Below are 22,514 nucleotides of genomic sequence, written 5' to 3' on the forward strand. Positions count from 1 at the left end.
GAGTTGTTAGAGAAACAGAAAATCTATTTTAAACAGCTACAGCTCAGCCCTTGAAGCCACAAGTGTTGCCAAAGCACCTTCCCTTTGAATAGTTTTTGTCCGTCTGTTTGACTGATCAATTTCTGATTTTTATTTATTTTATTTTTTTAAGGATTAGAACAGCGTTAAAACCACAGCTCCTGGGCAAACAAAAGACTTTCAGTGGGCATGAAAAAGAAAACCAAATGCCAAGCATCACAACTGCAAATGTCCTCCCTTTGGCCACCACTTGCTTCTCCTCTAATGGTTGGGTAAATCAAAGAAAGACCTCTGGAAATATTTAGATCATAGGTTCTCATGCATTGAGACAGCCCTTAAGATAGCTGCTTCTGTATGTCAAGTGGCAATTTAAAGCAAGGCTGGACAAGATTCTGAGACCACAAGGCTACCGTGGATCCCCCAGCCTCACTCAACCACTGCTACTGGACTTGCTGTGGCAACATCAGCAAACCCTGGGCTGCTAGAAGAAGCTTCCTCAGAGCAGGGATGTCACTTCCAACTTGTCTTGTCCTCACATACATGGAGGAAGAAGTCTAACCTTCTTCTTGCTGGTGAGAAATTTGCTGGTCCTCTTATTACGCTGGCAGGAGTGATGAGTTATGTGGGGTGGGGAGGAGGTCATCAGCATTCTGTTTTACTCTTGGCTGGAAGAAGGAATCTCACAAAGCTTTACAATGGCTCATCCCAGTGCCTCGTTATGCTAAGACAACATACATGGACAAGAACAAGGAATTTAGATTTCCCATCCTGTCTCAGTCAATAAAGAGCGAAGAGTGACACGCTGACTGTTCCTTCCAGCCTGGAAGGGCCCTTTCTCCTCTAGAAAGCTACCCTCACTCTGTGCAGATTTCCAGAAACAGTTCCTTCATCAACTCTTAAAGGTTCTCAGAGGCAGGGACTGCAGGTATTGTCTTTCAAAACACTCCCTGTACTGAGGGCTGCCTAAGCACCCCTCAGAGTCGGAAATATGGGAGGTAGCCAGCTCTCTATAGAGCCACATTTGATCCTTTTCCCAGCCAGGAGGATTCTACACAGAAGCCCTATACAGATGTTTGAGACTCGTACTTACTTACGATGAGCAGAGGGGAGCACTGCAGCCCACCCGTTTCTGGTGCCATTGCTCTTCTACACATGAAGAGAAATGTGTCTGAGGAGAAGAGCTCCTGCTATCTGTGGCAGTTCTCCACAATGAATTAAGACCCTGGAAAATCAGCATCCCAAGTCAGAATGTAGGAATTCATGTCTTCAGACACATCTCTCAAAAAATGGTACTGGAGATAGAGAACTATGGGTCTCTTCCTCAGCAGGTCCAAAATGTTTGTTTGGTCATGGCCTCTTTCCTTTCAAACAAGCTTACAACAGAGGATTGTCAGGTGCTTTCCCTCTCCGTTTTAAAGAAATTAGTAAAAATAGTATTATTTATGGCCACCATTTATTAGTGCTTTTACTATCTGAGTTGTTCAAGTCTGTTTTAATTTCTTTAGTTGATGTGATGGGGTTTTATTTATTTTATGGTATTTATTGTATGATATTTTGTATCATTCATTATATATGATTTAACATGTTGTCAACTGCTCAGAGAGAATGTGCACTACGGGGCAGTATACAAGTTAAAAAAACAAACCAACAAATAAGTACCCACAGTAAATGAACATGAGTTCTAATTATTGATTTTATGTAAATTATTTATATGTCACCTTTCTCCCCACAGGGGACTCAAAGCAACTTACAACAGATAAAACAACAGATTTAAAAGTACTATATAAATATCATATTTTTTAAAAAAAACAATTAAACATCTAGTATATTAAGAATAAAATCAAGTTTAAAAAGAACTCAAAAACATTTAAAAGCCCGAAAGTTAGAAATCAGCATTCTTGAGATAACTTACTGCATAAAAGCCTGCCTGAAGAGAAAGGTCTCTGCCTGATGATGTAAGGACAAGGGGGGGGGGGAACTTACCTCTCAGGGCAGAGCATTCCAAAGCCTTGGAGCAGCCCCTCTCTCATGTCCTGACCAAACAAGCTTGGGAAGGTGGTGGAACTAAGAGAAGGGATTCTCCAGAAGATCTTAAAAGCCAAGAAGACTCATATTGGGCGGGGGAAGGATATGATCCTTCAAATAGACTGGACCTAAGCCTTATAGGACTTTATAGGTAATACTCAGCACCTAAGGCCACAATCCTCCAAGGCTTTTTGCATAACGTGGACATTGTGACCTTTTGCTTTTTGTGGCAGGAGAGGTTAGACAGCCAGACAAAAACCTGAACTTTTTCAAGAAAATTAAAGGTGTCTGAGCAAGACAGATCCTGAAAGTCCCAAAGTAATATTACACTCCATAAATTGTGCACAATGTCTGTGCAAAAAAGGTGTATTTTCACTTTGCAAATCAAAGCACATGCACGCACATCCAAATATACACTAGGGTGGGTACAGATCAGTATTTTTTTTAAATCAAATTCATTCAAATCATGATTTAAATCACAAAAATCTGATTTTTAAAAAAAAATTAAAATGGGATTTAAATCGAATCCACCCGGAGACACACACATTCACAGCAAGCACAGGACAGGTGATTGACTAAAAAGCATGCACACAAGCCACACAGGACTTCCCACTTTTAAAAGGGCATACCAGAATGCAGAAGCTATCCTCCTTTGCTGCAACTGCCATACAATCATTCTTGCAGAAGTTAGAACTCCTACTGAGGGCCTCAGAGGGCGAGGTGTTGATTCCATATCTAGAAGTAATGCCCGTTTGAGAGGAAAAGGCTTTCTGTTCCTTTAAAAGCTGGCCTTAAAATGTATTTGGCAAATTAACCTGCTTTTGTTTTGCAGGTGGTCAACTGAGAGATAGTGCAGCTTTGTTCCAAAGATCTAAAGAATCTGAGCTGCCTAGAGAGGAATAAATGTTGCAAAAGAAAGAAATACAACGTTGCCTTAATGAGTAATAAGACACTATATCCAGTGAGAAAGTGATCCATTTCTTACTGGACATATTGTCTTATCGCTCTGTTTCTTTCTTCATAAGAAAATTGGTGCTGTGGGGGGAATCAAAGGGACAGGTCATCACACTCCCTGAGGACTTATCAAGACAGGAGACCCTGAAGTGGGGAGGAGTATAGATTCCTCCTAAGGTTTGCCTCAGCAAGATAGTTTTCATCGGTCTCCACATAAACACTGAAAGATTTCTCTGCGTTGCAGTGTTTGGGATAAACAATCAAAACCTAAGAAGCTGAAAAAACTGTTAATGACAGCTATAAGAAGCCTTGCAAATAGCTGAGAATAAATCTTTTCAAACACAAGAATCCTAGTGCATTCTACATATTAAAGCATTGCCAGGAGACATGAAGAAGAAATTCCCCATTTCCATAAAACTGCAATGGATAAGCTGAAAGCTCTTTTCCCTCTCCTGAGCATCTGTACAAAACCATTTTCAGATGCTGGATATGAGACCTTTCAGACTATTAGCCAGACTTTTTATGACAATTTCTGGATTGGAACCTATCGCAAAAATTCCATGGAACACCATAAGAATGTGTGCTCTCTTAAGTCACAATTTGGATAATTCAGAGAGTTGACAGAATGACATTTTCTGCTTCGATGGCCAACTCCACTGGCAGACTGGCATTCTGTCACATTTTAAAGTATGGGCAAACAGCATGGTGCCTTTCAGATGCTCTGGTTTACAACTCTCATAATCACTGTTCTTCAGCCATACATACTGAGGCTGATGCAAGTTGTAGTTAAAACAAATATGGAGGGCCTACGTATAGGTTAGAGAACTGGAAAGATTAATAATAGTACTACTAAAAACATTAGGCACAGGAAATAATTTATTTTCTTTGTACTCTTTGGTCAATAATCCTATTGTGGCCTGGAGCTATACATAATTATATAGCAAATGGCATGTCTTTAAGGCCCAATAACTTGGGCAAAGTGTCATCTGCTCATTTACTAACCTGCTTTTGTCTGTTCCCCTTCAATCACAACTACAAAATGAAAACAACTACTACAAACTTGAAAAACTACATTAATGCAGCTTTTGCAAAATATGTGTCCATTGTACTGAATGCGTAACAAGACCATGATTGGATCAAGTACGGTCTAAGGTCCCATGATGCAGCAACCTTGCTAAAGTTAAACAGCTTTAGAGCTCACCAGTATATTTCTGGGATACTCTAGAGTTGCTGGAATGATGGCTGTACATACAGTGGTGCCTCGCTTGACGACCTTAATTTGTTCCAGCGAAATTGCTGCAGAGTGAAAATGTCGTAAAGCGAAATAACAAAGCCCATTGAAAAGCATTGAAAACCGTTCAATGCATTCCAATGGGCTGAATAACTCACTGTCCAGCGAAGATCCTCCATACGGGCGGCCATTTTTGCTGCCTGTAAAGCAAGGAATCCGTCCAAAAACACAGCGGGGAGCCATTTTGAGCAGCCGGTGGCCATTTTGAAAACCCGATGATCAGCTGTTTTGATCATCGTAATGCAATGAATCAGTTCCCGAAGCAGGGAACTGATCATCGTAAAGTGAAAAAACCCCATTAAAACAATTGCGATTGCAAAAACATCATCGTGAAGCAGATTCGTAGTTGTACGGGTAATCGTTAAGCGGGGCACGACTGTACATGATGGAAGGGAAGTGGACTATAAATGCATTAAACAAACAAATAATGGAAATTATCAGCACTCCATCCCTCTGTATAATAACCCTGGTCTAAGCTAAGTTTGGTGACAGCAAACAAACACATACAATTAAATGAATTATTGGACAATTGTTTGTTGGTATCTTTCTGAGTTCAGACCGGCTTTACTCAAGGTGCTTCTCTACTCCTGGCCTTTGATATCCTGTGAGCAGCATGGCCTGAAGCCACACTGATCCTAATAATTTTGCAAAGTATGGGATTTGTTACAATAAACAATAGCAACAAAAACAAAAAAGAGCAGGCAGACTGACCCGTCCAATAATAGATTAGGGGCAAACAAGAGCTTTCCCGGGTGTTCCATTGATCGCCATATTACGCCAATCATCAATATCTCTAACCAAGCACATTCCAGTAAATGGACCTGATCATGGAGTGATAAATCCGCAAATCCTGAAAGAGAAAAAGAAGAACATAAGTAGCAGTGTGCAAAGAAGAGACAGTGTGGCAGAGAGCCAGCATCTGAGACCAGATCAGCAACAGGTAGCCAGGGATATCACTAGGAAACCAGGAAGAGTTATGAGGCAAACTTAGGACTAATACATTTATTGTGCCATAATGTCAGTGGACACATAGGCCAACAACTAACTGTACATAGCGTCACACCCTGAGATGCATGGGGCACATGAAGTTTTGGAGGCTCAGGAAACAAATCGCTTCTTTTCAACTCACCTTACTATTCCAGGATTATTGTGACAGAAAAAGGAGATAGACTTCTGGGTGCAAGCATAACCAGCTAAAATGAAAGCCAGAATTCAAATGTGGCAAAAATAGTTTGGAAACTTAGCAAGAAGAGGTATTTGAAGTATTAGAAAAAGGTAGGGAAATGCATTGAGAAACTGAATTATAAAGAAACTCAATAAATAATGGTCTGTTATAGAATATTAATAAAGTTATGTAAAATGTATAATGGCAAATTGACAAATTTTTGCTTTTCTGTGCCTTAAAAGCTAAGAATACACTTTTTTATGTTGCAAGAAATAAAACTTTGGCTTCAGTTAATAAACCACTCATTTGGAAACACTATGTATCATAAATCATATTATGACTCTCCCTGTCAGTAGGGCCATATGAGGACTCGATGCCTGTGTCATAGCATGGCAAAGGAAACATTCTGCTTCTAACTTATTTTTGATGCATGATCATTTCAGCACCTAAAACTCAACCTTCTTTCATGTGTTTGAGAAAATTAAATCTCTTGGGGGGGCACACTGACTGTTCATTAATAAGGGAACATTTTAGTTGGAACGAAGGAATATAAAATTCAGAGGCTGAAATCCTGTTGCATAGTACAGTAAGTAGCAAGTACAGTAGGCATGTTGAATCAATGGTGAGTCAAGTCCTCCATAAATGGCACTGATTCAATGGGTCTAGTCTAGGTGTAAGTTACTATGCTAAGCAACATGGTTTCACTCAGAGGGGAATAAACAGTCCCCACTCATGTCAGAACAAAAGGGTTCTGGAATGGTTGTTGTGGGTTTTTCGGGCTCTTTGGCTGTGTTCTGAAGTGACTTGGGACATCTTTTGTTATACAAAATGTTCTGGTTGCAGTTATTCCAGTATATTTAAATCAGTATATATTATGATATCAAGCACTACCAGTCTGTTTCGCCACCAGTGTACTGTCTTGGGCCTAAATCCAATGGGCAGCCATCTACTGATAGAAATGTTTCAATTAACAGGATCAGGAATGGATTCTGCCTCTTACAGACATCTCTTTGTACAGTCCAAACATCTGTTTCAGAGGGATGAGAAACTTTCTGGAGCCAGCTTTCACGCAGCATCACTCATGGCAGTGGGAGGGAAGAACCTCTGACATTGGATTTAATATCTGAGGGGCATACAAATTTGTCAAGTTTAATCTTGATGAGGTTCTCTTTTTTCAGAAATGCATTTCTACTTGGTTCTACTTCAGACTGAGAGCAACTCCCTCCCTGACATACACATTTTTGTGCATATTTTGCAAATTGTGCATCTTCTTCTTGTATCTTAACATTTCACATTTCTCCCATTAACATTTCTCTCATTGATTAAAGCCTATTTGTGCACATTTTTCAGAAAAAAAAAATATTTCAGTGCACTTTTTGTTCTGCACATGGCTGAACACTGCATTGGTTTCTCAGTACAAACTGCCACTGGGCCTGTGTTCAAGTCTCAGATGCATACATTCATTCATCTCAGATTAAAAAGCAAACCTAACAAATCTGACACCTGCCTAGGATGTCCCGGCTTCAAGTGTAATGACATGATACCAGTTAAAAAATGAAAGCTTTTTTTTTTACACTAGTAAAATTTATGATTAAAAATCATAGTGGCTGATTCTCTTCCGCATCCCTTCCCCCAAGTGGCAGTACTTCAACTTGCTAGCTTAAGGGGAGACCACAGAAAACATGACTGGCTAACCCAAGTATTTGGGCAGCTGCTCAATGAGATCTGTCCCTGTCTATAGACCCCACTATCACTGCGGCTTTCGTCAGCTTACCTCTTTCTAGATCTAAAGAATCTGTCGGCCTGTTGCATGCCATGTTTACTGACATTTCTGACCCTGTGTTGTTTTTAAGCAGGAATACCAGTAGCAACTAAAGAGATAGCTCAACGATTACCAGAAAATTGTGTTATCAATATCAAGTGAGACACTGCAACCTTCTGCAGCCGTATCATGTGAAGATCTGTTTGAGGCCCGAGTCAACTTATTTCAACCGTTCAACTCACCCTAGCTTTCCTTTTCAATAGTCAGCTTTTCTTGCAGATTTGGTTATCTGTTCTGGGGATGTGCATTCACTATTTAAGGGTATTTTCTCTGTGTGAATATTTGGGAGTGGGACTATTAGGGTCATGCTTGTGTTCAATGCCAGCTTCTTTTCATTTCTCTTTTCACGTTTATGGATAATTTTGACTTCTATGAGGAGAAACTGCTTCTCCATGTGCACCTATAAATGAGCTCTCCAAACTATGTGATGAAGGGCATTGCTCTTTTCATCTCATCTGTATATGTTAATCCCTTTTCCTTTCCAGTTACTCTATTCCTCCACCAGCCCTGCCAAACTGGCTGTTATTCCAGACACAACCATTAGTCAATAATGCACACTACTGAGAATATACAGGGCCTCCCTTTAGGGTATTTTATCTGAATATATCTGCAGCATCTATAAACCTTGGATTTATCTCATGTTTGAAGGTATCTTCCCCTACTGTGATTGTTTTCCTATAGGTCTAGAAAGAGAGGGTTGCTTGTATTAAAAATAAAAGAAATAATGTGGGAGATTGTAGTTAAAAAAATTGAATTAGTTTCCTGATCCTGAGAAGATGGTGGGTTTTATTGACCATTCATTAATTTTCCTATGAAGAATAATACTGCAACATTTTAACAGCATTTACTTTGGGGGCATGATGGGGTCATTTTTACCTGAAAGGTAGCAAGTCAGTGTTGAGTTTTAGTGTGCTTATGGGGGAAGAAGTAGATAACATCCTCTTCATCTAGTTACAGAACTTGACAAGTCCAACCCTTGATGATCATACATAAGATAAAACTTAAACTATGTCTGAATCAGGAACTAGCCAAATCAATGGTGTTCCCTCAACTCAGTTTAACATGAACTTGAGTTATATCCATTGTATCTGAAAATTGTGCTTAATGGAAGTTTATGTAGAAACTTGTAACAGATTGATCCGAGCTTGTAGTTTTGCAACCAATTGCTCACGTTCCATGCTCTACGATTGATTTCTTCTGATTAGGAACTGGATGTTCAAGACCTAAGTACTGGATGTTCAGATTAAATCTGAGAACTATATGTTCTGTTTGGAACTGGAAATGATCTGTTCCCAGGCTTGGAACTGGGTGGGAACTGTTCCTTCTATTGGAATTGAGAAGAGAACTGCCCAGCTGATTATTTAGAGCTAGTAATTGTACAAAATATTGTTTTAGCATATATCAAGCCTTGATAGGTATGGTATATTGCTCTTCCTCTTTCCGTTTTCAAGATGCATTGCATTTCTTAATGCAACATGCCTGGATAAAACTTTGTGAATAAATAATGAATATTAGAAACAGAAAAAACTTGAAGTGACTAAGAAGTCACCAAGGAGTACTCTGTTCAAAGTACACAAATTACCAGTGCCCGACTGATTAAAACAAAGTGAATAGAAATATAAGTACAATTCTTGGATAAGAGGCAGCCTAGAACCACAATTGATTCAAATCTGAGATAATGGAACATATGGTAAAAGGACATGAGAACAGGAGTAAACAATATCATACTTAGAGGTCTGCAAGGAAAGATGGATTGGAGGTTTTGAATAACTTTTCCTCTCTATATTTGTATTAGATATTCATAAGAAGATTCTTATAAAGATGCAGAGAAAGAAGTGGTTAGATAGGAAAAGCTAAATAAATATTATTCATGTTCTCCATCACCCCACCAAATGGTATCAATGTGGACTAAATCAGAATGAAATCCACTCCTGCCCCAATAATTCTTTTAAAAAAAACAACCAAATTGTTTTAAAAACCTAAAATAATTGCAGGAAACTGGATAAAATCTCCTATAATTCACGTTCTTTTGAAATTACTGAAACAGAAAATCTTCTGGCTAGGCAGAATAGCAAACACTAAAATAAAAGCACTAGCCATAGTTCTCTTCCTGTTTAAAATTATTTCTATTTCAGTTGCACCACAGACAGACTTGAAACTGTGGCAAAATGTGCTCTGTGCTTTCGAATGGAAAGAAAACCTCACTGGGCAGCAAAATTTGCTTTGCTAGGAAGAAACTGAATAGTTTCCAAAATATAAAAGTGAATATTTTTCCTTACAGCTTCACAAATTTAAAGACGTCTTTCTCAAAATAAAAACAGACTATTCAGAAAAGAGGCCTAGTGCATTCTTAGGGGACAGGATCTGTCAGCCCACCTGCTGGAACGATTGCCATAAATTGGCTGGAACCAACGGTATGCTTCACAAGTGGACCTCTTTGTCCGTTAATCAGGCGGCACCAGCAGGCTGAACAAGGACGGCTGGCACTGATGAGTCTCTCCAGCAACCAGTGTTGCTATGAAAAGGCATTTATCTCATTCCTTGCTCAAGGGCCAGATTTCGGGCATCCCACAATTATGGTTACATTTCCAGTTTTAGTCCAGGCTATCAAAAACTGAATCAAATCCCCAACATCTACAGAGAAAAAGGCCAGCTTACATAACAGCAGCTTTTCTCCAGTCATGTTTTCCCTTCCCTTTCCAAACAGTTTAATAAACTGTACAAAACAGCTTCACTATCTTTCCAAATGCAAGCATCACTCTGATGGATTATAAATTTGCACTATTTGTTTAGCTCAGTGAGAGTTCATTTTGTTGTTGCTTAGTCATTAGGTCATGTCTGACTCTTCATGACCCCATAGACCAGAGCAAGCCAGGCCCTCCTGTCTTCTGCTGCCTCCCAGGGTTGGGTCAAATTCATGTTGGTAGCTTCAATGACACCATCCAACCATCTCGTCCTCTGTCGTCCCCTTCTCCTCTCTCCTTCACACTTTCCTAACATCAAGGTCTTTTCCAGGGAGTCTTCTCTTCTCATGAGATGGCCAAAGTATTGGAGCCTCAGCTTCAGGATCTATCCTTCCAGTGAACACTCAGGGTTGATTTCCTTAAGAATGGATAGGTTTGTTCTCCTTGCAGTCCAGGGGATTCTCAAGAGTCTCCTCCAGCACCACAATTCAAAAGCATCAATTCTTTGGCGGTCAGCCTTCTTTATGGTCCAGCTCTCACTTCCATACATTGCTACTGGAAAAACCATAGATTTGACTATGTGGACCTTTGTCGGCAAGGTGATGTCTCTGCTTTTTAAGATGTTGCCTAGGTTTGTCATTGCTTTCCTTCCAAGAAGCAGGCATCTTTTAATTTTGTGGCTGCTGTCACCATCAGCAGTGGGAACTAATGCTTCAATGTACGAACGCACCTCTACATAACAAAAAAACAGCCAGAACGGATTAATTGGTTTTCACTCCATTCCTATGGAAAATTTTGCTTCAACTTAAGAACGTTTCAACTTAAGAACACCATTCCAAAACGGATTAAGTTCTTAAGTAGAGGTTCCACTGTAGTTTCTATGGACGGAAAAGAGCAGATACGGATTAAATGGTTTTCAATGCATTCCTATGGGAAATGCAGATTCAACATAAGAACTTTTCAACTTGAGAACCACCTTCCAATACGGATTAAGTTCTTAAGTAGAGACCCCACTGTAAGAGGTTCTTTAATTCCTCCTCACTTTCTGCCATCAGAGTGGTATCATCTGCATATCTGAGGTTGTTGATATTTCTTCCGGCAACCTGAATTCCGCCTTGGGATTCATCCAGTCCATTATCAGTCAATAAATGTAAAGTTCTTCTTTGTATAGTCCTTTCCCCTCTACTACTGGTTTTGGCCCTAACATAAAGTATTATGATAATCACACACACTCAGGTAAATGTTATGCAGAGCCAAAAATTTCCTTTGTTCTAGCCCTGCTGAGCAAAGGAGAATCCCGCTGCAAAGGGGAATGCCACTACTCCACATGAACAGCAGCTTGACTCTTTTGTAATGGAAACTGCCATGCCGGAAACAACATGTACAGTTATCCTCATCCCCATTTATTTGTAAATAACATTTCTTTCCATTCTGAATTCATATTGAACTTCTGACTCACTGAATGTCTGGAGACGGCAATATAAAAATGGTTCTAATTAGGCATTTTGGGAATGTAGAAGACTTTTCCAAAGAACAGTGTGAAAAAGTTTGAAACAGATATTTTCAATCCATAATACTACAGAAAGGCTCAGAAAAAGGTTGAAAAATGACTTTAAAAATCCTTGGAGAGACTATAGTATAAGGAGAGGAAAGGGTTTCTTGGATAAATTTTTCTCTCTCTGACAAATATTTTGCTGGGACAGATTTTAAGGCAGCTGTTGGTTATTTCAGATATTAAAGTGCTGCTGACAGTTTTACTACATGTATATTATTTTGCAAATAACAGAAACTGAAAAATGTGAAATACAGTTTGATGTAATCAGCTAATGCAAAGCTTTTAATCCCAGGGTACTTTAGTTTCCTTTTATAGAAATAAAAAGAAGCACCCAGTTTTTATGACTTGCTGGCTTTATTGTGAAAGGAAAGCAAACATTCGTTAGGATCATCTGCTGCACCTGCCTAAGTAGCAAAGGGAAGTTTAATTCTTAACCAGAAACTCTAGAAAACAGAGGACAGAGATGAAGATTACTCTTTGCCAGGCAGACAGAAGCTAAAGATAACTACCATCCTGTACCAGGAGTTGGAAGAAGGTACAATGGATCTACTATGACTGTGAACTTGTAGTAGATTAGCAAGGGGTTTTCACTCCCACTAGTTTAAACAAAAATGAAGTGGAACTCCCCACCATTGTCTTCTTAAAAAAGAATGCTTAAGGGAAAATAAAAGTGGGTTTGAGGAAGGACTCACATGTGCTCTGTTCCTTAGAGTAGATATGCCTTCCTGAGCTACTATTTTGCAATTGACTCACAGGGGTAGATCTTAGTGGTCTAGTAAAATAGAAAAGCAGACCCCGCTGCCCAGCCCTGTTTTACATGGCTCATTTCCACAATAACTTACAGCTTGATAGAACTTTCATTTTGTATTTCCTTCAAGACTAAAGGGGGACATTGAGATGAATCTGTAGCTAGTACCAAGTTGAGTATTTGTGAACCCAGTACAACTACAGGAGTACCTCGGTTTACGAACACCTCAGTTAAAGTAATTTTCACTTAACGAACTGAAATCTGTAGAAAACAATGCCTCGGTTTACGTTTTTTTCCTCTTTTTTTCAGTTCATGAAGAAAATTTCTCCAGGAAATCCGCGTTTTAGTTAACGAAATTTCTGTATCATGTAATGTTCTGGAGAATGCATTAATTTCTTAAACCAAGGTACGACTGCAAATGATTCATCTTAATTGAGAACACATGAAATGCCTCAGTGTTTGCCATTAATCAGCAAGCCAGATTCAGAGGTACAAATTTAAACAGTATCATGATCTTGTCAACACTGTATATGTAACCCGATCAATCTACACTGGTCTACTGCAGATAGTTTTCCAGTCTATCAAACAAGTTTAAGATCTTGGCTGTCATACTGCCATGAAGCCACAGTTTGCCATTTCACATCTAATAAAGAACACTAATTTAAACTAACCGGGATTGGCATGCCTATAAAGGCAGGGGAGCAGGATGTGTGCCCAATGTTAATTCCCAATTTGCTAAACTATGATTTACTTATGAATGTATGTCAGAGTTCAATAAATGAAAATCCAATGAAAACTGAAACACTCATATAATGAGATGTTTTCTGCCATTAAAAAGATTGATGCAATGTCCACCTCACCTCCTCGCTGATTGTGTCCATTTAGCATTCCATTGCCTCATTGCTGCATGAAATCTGTAACTTCTCAAAGAAAGAGGCAACAAACTTCTCAGATTGCACTTCTTTGTAGCTTGATTTAGAGATCACAACAAAGCCTAATTTGTGCTAAGCATCCTATATAATCCACATTTTGTTTTCAGAATTCAGTTTGGCAAATAATGGCTTAGAGCTACTTACGTCTCCATGCATGATGGCTATAGAAATGGGCTAAGAGGCCTCAGTATATAATTTGCTAGTGCAGATAGACACCCAAGCACTCTTTGCAAATGATACAGAAATCAGTTTTTAAATCTGAATTACTGCCTTACAGAAAGCATCTTTTGCCAATTTATATATTGGGCCAGACATCCTTAATCACAGCAATAATATTTGAAATTAGTCTATGCCTGAGCAAATGTTTACCATTAGAATAAAATAACCTCTAAATATTCATCTGTCTCTGAAATATATTTTTTCTAAGTTTTCACAGGTGAAAAGGTGTTGTTTTGTACAACTCTATCATGTGTACATCTCAATGGAGATAATAACACAAGCCTCATTCCCATTCTACCATGTTGTATTAATGTTATTTTGTAGGTGGCATAGGCACATGGTTTAAAAGAAGCAAACCTGCATTCTGGAGTGGGAGGAAATTGCTTTTATGAGAAATCTGCAAGTATAAAAAGTTAACAAAGGACAGCCTGAAATGAAATAAGGATGTGGCAAATGGAATTAGTACAGATTTGTCCTAAGTCTTCAGCAGTTTCCTAGACTAGGACCAATAAATAAGAGAGAATATCTCAGGTTTATGATGCTAAAGAAACCTCCCATTTCTTTTCCAAGCATCACCAAATGCAGAGATTTTAATTTTATACCCAAACAACAAGAATTATTTTTGTCAACAACATTGGAACTGTTTTCGCACACAGTTGTTTTGTTGGCTCAACTAAGTGTTGCCATTGGTTTTCATCTGCTACTGCAGTAGTATACCCATATCATTACTAAGGTATTTTGGAACATTAACGAGAGAGTAACCAGTCAATAAGAAATATGTCACAGCCAGATTTGTTGTGAGGAGAAAAGGATATTATTTTTATGTTTTAGTGAAATCTCAACTGCAACAGTAGCAAATAATTAATATCTTCATCAAACAGAAGACAGGGCAACTGTCAAAAGAACCCAAGGAGTCATTTTATTAAGGTAAGCCTGAATATTGTTATCACTTATTAAAACTGCAATGACCATTGGTTGGATATGAAAAGAGCTGTAGTACAAAACATCTAGACGGTAGCAAAATTTGAAGATGTCTGAACAGCTTAATAAAAACGGTAGAAAAAGTAGAAGGTGGTAGAAAAATATATGATGGATTGACTCAATAAAGGAACCAAGTTTTCCAGAAGGGATCAGGGATGTTAATGACATACCTTTTTGGAAATCATTAGTTCAACTTGATGGAAGCTACTTGGTGGTACATGTTATAACAATATAATAACAGACACAGAATGTTCTAAATTTCTGGAAATTGTCATATTTCCAAACGCATAACTGTTTTTGGAATTTTAAATAAATTGCTATGATACTTATGTTGGTATATGAGTTGTCCTGCTTTAAAAATTAAGCTTTTTCCTCTGATGTTTAGAATTATGACGATAAAAGTTAGAGAGCACTGAGCTGCATGAACAGCAAATAGATAGGCTACATTTGATTAATATTTTAGCTCAGTGTTTTTAATTAGCTACTAAGTGACCCAGTCCATTAAAGTCAATGGCATCTTCATATTACATAACTCCAGCATAGCCTTTGACATTTTCCTGTCAGCATTATGAGAGTGTAGGAGGGATTCAAGAAAACCATCAGCTGAGAAAAAAAAGTGAAGTAATATTCAAGGCTTAAGGAGTCACTCTGCCTGACAGATCATTAATGAAGAGAGGGAAGGACATAGGGAATACTGGCAGCCTGTGAGTGTTTGCTTAGAGGTAAGCTTCTCCGAGGGGCTACATACTCTTTATCTGCATACCTCCATACCATTAATTACTTGAGCATATGTATGCATGTATATGTTTTTCAGTTTCTAATAATGCTGTGCTAAAAATTAATCCCATGAGAATTTCAATCATTCTCAATAAATCTGGTAGATAATAACCTTCCTTTGAGAAGGATTTCAATGGATTAATTCTGATAAATTCTCATGTGTGGCATTCAGGAGTCCTGTTCTTATCTTACTTATGAGGTGGCTCAGAGGTGTAGGCCTACAGTACATGTCTTCTCTATCACTGTACAATAATCTCTGTGGTAAGCAGTAACTCCTCCAGCTTCTCACACTTCATGCAAACCTCAAGCAAAGATGACACATCTCCTTCCATGGAGCTTTTTCAGGAAATGTGAGCACCTAGAGAAGCTACAAATGGACAAATAACAAATATAAACAGCAATGTTATTGCAAGGTCAAAAATGTAACCAACAGAAATTCTAAAGGGCCCTGAGAATGGGGCACAGAAGCGGAAGTCTCTTTCATATGGAAAGAAGATGAACAAACTACTAAGCTGTCACCCTCACTTTGTATAGCCTTTCTTTATACCCTGTACTAAAATGTTTTTTTAAAAGAACCCTACCAACATAAAATTATGAACATTAAAGGAAAGAAGCATAATCACTGGCTGACACCCTCAGGCCAGGAGCATTTTGACCCTCAGCTAGTACTCTGTGGTAAATAAAGATTTATGTCTCAAGCCACAAACAAAGCTAAATACTTGACCAAAGACAAGGTTCAACAACTACCCAAAATATCCATGTGCTACTAGCAGCAGGTAGGTATTTCCGCTGGGAAATAGGGAACAAAACTTAAGCTCAGCTTCAGCAGCTGCAGAAAATTCCCACTCAATCTTCTTCCAAGTCATGAGTAACGTGACTTAATTGGCATGACAAAATCTGTATCTCACCTACCAAGTTCGATGAGGACCTCTCACAGTTGAGGAATACAGGACTGAAGCCTCTGAGCAATATAAGCTGCTTAAAAACAAACTGTCACCTACAGCTTTGATTCTCTTCTCCAGTCCTTGTGCCAGACCTTCAAAAGTCATATGTTTATGATTACTACACAAACATATAAAGTTTGCCACCAACAGAAAACTAAATAAACAGGAAACAAGTCTGTACGGGCACAATCCAATTAAAAATAAATATGCTTAAAATATAAATTTGGTTAATCAGTTAACCAACTGTGGCATCCACTCTGTGTGTTTGTGTTTAGTCGTTTAGTCGTGTCCGACTTTTCGTGACCCCATGGACCAGAGCACGCCAGGCCCTCCTGTCTTCTACTGCCTCCCAGGGTTGGGTCAAATTCATGTTGGTAGCTTCGCAGACACTGTCCAGCCATCTCATCCTCGGTCATCCCCTTCTCCTCTTGCCATCACACTTTCCCAACATCAGGGTCTTTTCCAGGGAGTCTTTTCTTCTCATTAGATGGCCAAAGTACTGGAGCCTCAGCTTCAGGATCTGTCCTTCCAGTGAGCACTCAGGGTTGATTTCCTTTAGAACTGATAGGTTTGTTCTCCTTGCAGTCCAGGGGATTCTCAAGAGCCTCCTCCAGCACCACAATTCAAAGGCATCAATTCTTCGGCGGTCTGCTTTCTTTATGGTCCAGCTCTCACTTCCATACATCACAACAGGAAAAACCATAGCTTTGACTATTCGGACTTTTGTTGGCAAGGTGATGTCTCTGCTTTTCAAGATGCTGTCCAGATTTGTCATCGCTTTCCTCCCAAGAAGAAGGCGCCTTTTAATTTCAGGGCTGCTGTCTCCATCTGCAGTGATCATGGAGCCCAGGAAGATAAAATTTGACACTGCCTCCATATCTTCCCCTTCTATTTCCCAGGAGGTGATGGGACCAGTGGCCATGATCTTAGTTTTTTTGATGTTGAGTTTCAGACCGTTTTTTGCACTCTCCTCTTTCACTCTCATTACAAGGTTCTTTAATTCCTCCTCACTTTCTGCCATCAGAGTGGTATCATCTGCATATCGGAGGTTGTTGATATTTCTTCCGGCAATCTTAATTCCGGCTTGGGTTTCTTCCAGTCCAGCCTTCCGCATGATGTATTCTGCATATAAGTTAAATAAGCTGGGGGACAATATACAGCCTTGCCGTACTCCTTTCCCAATTTTGAACCACTCAGTTGTTCCATGACCAGTTCTAACTGTTGCTTCCTGTCCCACATATAGGTTTCTCAGGAGACAGATAAAGTGGTCAGGCACTCCCATTTGTTTAAGAACTTGCCATAGTTTGCTGTGGTCCACACAGTCAAAGGCTTTCGCATAGTCAATGAAGCAGAAGTAGATATTTTTCTGGAACTCTCTGGCTTTCTCCATAATCCAGCGCAAGTTAGCAATTTGGTCTCGAGTTCCTCTGCCTCTTCGGAATCCAGCTTGTACTTCTGGGAGTTCTCGGTCCACATACTGCTGAAGCCTACCTTGTAGGATTTTGAGCATAACCTTGCTAGCGTGCGAAATGAGTGCAATTGTACGGTAGTTGGAGCATTCTTTGGCACTGCCTTTCTTTGGGATTGGGATGTAGACTGATCTTTTCCAATCCTCTGGCCACTGTTGAGTTTTCCAAACTTGCTGGCATATTGAATGTAGCACCTTAACAGCATCATCTTTCAAGATTTTAAATAGTTCAACTGGAATGCCATCACCTCCACTGGCCTTGTTGTTAGCCAGGCTTTCTAAGGCCCACTTGACTTCGCTCTCCAGGATGTCTGGCTCAAGGTCAGCAACTACATTGTCTGGGTTGTCCGGGATATCCACATCTTTCTGATATAATTCCTCTGTGTATTCTTGCCACCTCTTCTTGACGTCTTCTGCTTCTGTTAGGTCCCTCCCATTTTTGTCTTTTATCATGTTCATCTTTGCGCAAAATGTTCCTCTAATATGTCCAATTTTCCTGAACAGATCTCTGGTCTTTCCTTTTCTGTTATCTTCCTCTATTTCTTTGCATTGTTCATTTAAGAAGGCCCTCTTGTCTCTCCTTGCTATTCTTTGGAAGTCTGCATTCAAGTTTCTGTAACTTTCCCTATCTCCCTTGCATTTTGCTTCCCTTCTCCTCTCTGCTATTTCTAAGGCCTCGTTGGACAGCCACTTTGCTTTCTTGCATTTCCTTTTCTTTGGGATGGTTTTCGTTGCTGCCTCCTGGACAATGTTACGAGCCTCTATCCAAAGTTCTTCAGGCACTCTGTCCACCAAATCTAGTTCCTTAAATCTGTTCTTTACTTCCACTGTGTATTCATAAGGGATTTGGTTTAGATTATACCTGAGTGGCCCAGTGGTTTTTCCTAATCTCTTCAGTCTAAGCTTGAATTTTGCTATGAGAAGCTGATGATCAGAACCGCAGTCAGCTCCAGGTCTTGTTTTTGCTGACTGTATAGAGCTTCTCCATCTTTGGCTGCAGAGAATATAATCAATCTGATTTCGATATTGCCCATCTGGTGATTTCCATGTATAGAGTCGCCTCTTGTGTTGTTGGAAAAGAGTGTTTGTGATGACCAGCTTATTCTCTTGACAAAACTCTATTAGCCTTTGCCCTGCTTCGTTCTGAACTCCAAGGCCAAACTTCCCTGTTGTTCCTTTTATCTCTTGGCTCCCTACTTTAGCATTCCAGTCCCCTAGAATGAGAAGAACATCTTTCTTTGGTGTCAGTTCTAGAAGGCGTTGTAAATCTTCATAGAATTGTTCAATTTCAGTCTCCTCAGCAATGCTGGTTGGTGCATAAACTTGGATTATTGTGATGTTGAATGGTCTGCCTTGGATTCGTATTGACATCATTCTATCATTTTTGAGATTGTATCCCATTACAGCTTTTCCCACTCTTTTGTTGACTATGAGGGCTACTCCATTCCTTCTACGGGATTCTTGTCCACAATAGTAGATATGATAATCATCTGAGCTGAATTCGCCCATTCCTGTCCATTTTAGTTCACTGATGCCCAGGATGTCGATGTTTATTCTTGCCATCTCCTGTTTGACCACCTCCAGCTTCCCGAGGTTCATAGATCTTACATTCCAGGTTCCTATGCAGTATTTTTCTTTGCAGCATTGGATTTTCCTTTCACTTCCAGGCACGTCCACAGCTGAGCGTCCTTTCGGCTTTGGCCCAACCACTTCATTAGCTCTGGAGCTACTTGTACTTGTCCTCCGCTCTTCCTCAGTAGCATGTTGGATGCCTTCCGACCTGAGGGGCCCATCTTCCAGCGTCATATCTTTTAGCCTTTTGTTTCTGATCATGGGGCGTTCTTGGCAAAGATACTGGAGTGGCTTGCCATTTCCTACTCCAGGTGGATTGCGTTTAGTCGGAACTCTCCACTATGTCCTGTCCGTCTTGGGTGTCCCTGCACGGCATAGCCCATAGTTTCTCTGAGTTACTCAAGCCCCTTCGCCACGACAAGGCAGCAATCCATGAAGAAGGGCATCCACCCTAAGTTATACATTATTCATAAGTTGTATGTTAATATGATTGTGAGGCGGAGCCAAAGGGGCTACTGAAGAGGCGGAGCCTGGGAGAGAAGTTCACTCAGTCAGAGTCAGAGAGAGCAAGAGGAGGGATAGTTCTGGGGGTTTTGAGGCAGAGAGTGTTTAAGGAGTGATTAGGCAGTGATTAGTCAGAGTGTGACTTGTGTTAATTAATATAGAAGTGATTAAAGAAAAATATTGAAGCTTTGTGGAACTTTAAGAATAGGCTTAAGAATTATTCCTGAAACCAAGTGTAATCAATAAATCTGTCCAACAAACAGCAACAGAGCATGGACAGAGTTCCTACTCCAGTCCTCTGAAGATGCCGGCCACAGAGACTGGCGAAACGTCAGGAAGAACAACCTTCAGAACATGGCCAAATAGCCCGAAAAACCCACAACAACCATCAGATCCCGGCCATGAAAGCCTTCAAGAATAAACCTGTTTCTGTTAAAAAGTCAATACTGGATGGACCTTAGTCTTTCGAAAGAAAAATAGGTTGATAAAGAGATCAATTGGTGGCAGCATGTCAAGAGGCGTGTTGGGATACCTTTGTGAGCTCTAGGTTTGATGAAACAAGTAGGGGCCACGGGGTAAACACCACATCAACCAACCAACCAATCAACCAAATCAATCAGTCAATCCTATTTGTTTCCAGAGTGGAGAACTGAGCTATTTTTACTTTTCCTGCTAAAGAAACTGGATTGTCCCATACAGATTGCACAGATCTGTTTGATAGTTTTATCTAAATCCCCCAGCAGCAAAAGCTCCTCCTAGTTTTACAAGGACATGATCAGATCCTAAACCTTTTTAAAATGCAAAACTGGTAGATGAATAAGGAACAGATACTACAGTATGTCTATTTAAAAAGACTCATATATTAAACATTATAATCTGTTTAAATAATACTTATCTGTTGAGACACAGGCTATAATACATTTAATAAATGGATGTAAGAAACTATATCATTTTAGCCACTTACTTCAAAATGTTCCTTTCTGTGTAGTTCTTGTGCCCTGCCACAGAACAGAGCCATAATTTGTAAATTTACTCCTTTATGCCTAATTAGCTTGTAGCATGCATTAGATGAGATGTGATCAGAGAAAATTACATTGGGTGTTAATTATTTTAAAAGGTCATTTTACATTTACTATTATGGACTGGACTGCACACATGTCAGGGGAGAAAAGCCTTTTAAAGGGAAATTGCAGTTACTATTTGCAATTATAATTACAGACAGGGCCATAAAGCTATCAGCATTGCCTTATGCCTTCTATTATAAAGGCCATGTTTAGTATTTTGTCTAAACAGGTCAAAATTATGTGTTTTGCTGATGTTTAACAGTATTCCATCTGTAGGGCAAATATGTTTATATATATATATAGGTTCTTTTTAAATAATTTAGTATTTGCTTACTTAGTCAATGCATTTAAGGTTACAGCACTATCAGTTTCAATAGGGATATAAGTTGAATGAAAACTGCTCTACTACTGATCTGAATAATGTTTTGTCAGCTTGCTTGCTTGATTTCAGTACTAATAAGAAAAATCCTTATGTTGCAGCCAGTTACCTTGACTAGAGATGGACATGAACTGCTGGTTTGGCAGTTTGAGCCAGCTCATCCTTCAGAAAAACAGGTGTTCAACAGTTTCCAGCCCCCCTTCTCCTGGGAGGTGGCCAGTCAGAGGCAGTGCCCCAGCTACCCTGTGTTGCCTCTTCTGGGCACTGCTTCTAAGTGGGTGCCTGATGGAGGACACGGGACTGTGAACTGTGGTGGCCATCTCTAACCTTGTTTAGTGGGGTACCTAAGGACAGCCTCACACAATTACATTGAAATCCATGAAGTTAGATATGGGCAATGCAGACAGACAGACAGACAGACAGACAGACAGACAGACAGACAGACAGACAGACAGACAGACAGAAAGAAAGAAAGAAAGAAAGAAAGAAAGAAAGAAAGAAAGAAAGAAAGAAAGAAAGAAAGAAAGAAAGAAAGAAAGAAAGAAAGAAAGAAAGAAAGAAAGAAAGAAAGAAAGAAAGAAAGAAAGAAAGAAAGAAAGAAAGAAAGAAAGAAAGAAAGAAAGAAAGAAAACCTGGCTGGACAGTTCAGTGAGTTAAGGTGTCTGGCTGAAGAGCCACAGACCAAGAGTTCAACCCTTTACTGTGAATTCCAGAACAGCCAACCTGTGTGGCCTTGTCCAAGCTGCACAGTCCAGGGTGCTCCTAGAAGAAGGGAATGGTGAACCATTTCTGAGTGCTCTGTACTTAGAAAACCCTGAAACAAGGCTCACCATAAGTCAGAAATAACTTTACGGCACACTAGTATTAATGATATTTATATAATGTGCAGATTTTATGTAGCTTATGACCAGAACAGTGGGCTACCCCTTCCAGTCCTAATTAAGAATTAATTTTTTCTGGTGTAACCTGAGTCATCAGTTGAGGCAGCTTGGCTTAAAAAAAAAAAAAGACAGCCACTTGGCTGACTGCTTCTCAAAAGAAAGGGTAGAATTGCCATAAAGCCAGCCAGCCTCTTTTGCGCAACTATTGGGAGAGTGAAACATGCCAAACCTATTGAAGCTAGTAACTGATGGCCAAATGTAAGAGGACAGGAGGAAGAAGTCTTCTATTCACTTGCTGTTGTATCTTCCCCCGGACTCAGAAGGAGTCCAACCTGCTAGCCCACCAGTAAACAGAGACACAGAAAGCAAAGCAAAAAAAGGCAAAGTGTGCTGCTTATGTACTGCCCCATAGCGCTGCAACACCCTCTGGGCGGTTTACAAGTTCATTATGCAGGCTACACATTCCCCCCCCCCAGCGGGCTGGGTACTCATTTTACTGACCTCGGAAGGATAGAAGGCTGAGTCAACCTT

At 39.8% G+C, this 22,514-nt stretch overlaps 1 protein-coding gene across 10 annotated transcripts in view; it reads right to left on the bottom strand.

The window, feature by feature from the left end:
- ESR1 (estrogen receptor 1) overlaps window positions 1-22,514 on the bottom strand; it is a 291,481-nt gene that overhangs the window by 38,160 nt on the left and 230,807 nt on the right. For all 10 annotated transcript variants that reach the window (XM_078383254.1, XM_020805139.3, XM_072995244.2 and 7 more), the window contains one exon: window positions 5,000-5,138. In XM_078383254.1, coding sequence (XP_078239380.1) covers window positions 5,000-5,138 — 139 coding nt within the window. The remainder of the gene's footprint in view (window positions 1-4,999; window positions 5,139-22,514) is intronic.

This window comes from Pogona vitticeps, chromosome 1 (genome assembly GCF_051106095.1).
Source record: "Pogona vitticeps strain Pit_001003342236 chromosome 1, PviZW2.1, whole genome shotgun sequence".
NCBI classification, from domain to species: Eukaryota; Metazoa; Chordata; class Lepidosauria; order Squamata; family Agamidae; genus Pogona; species Pogona vitticeps.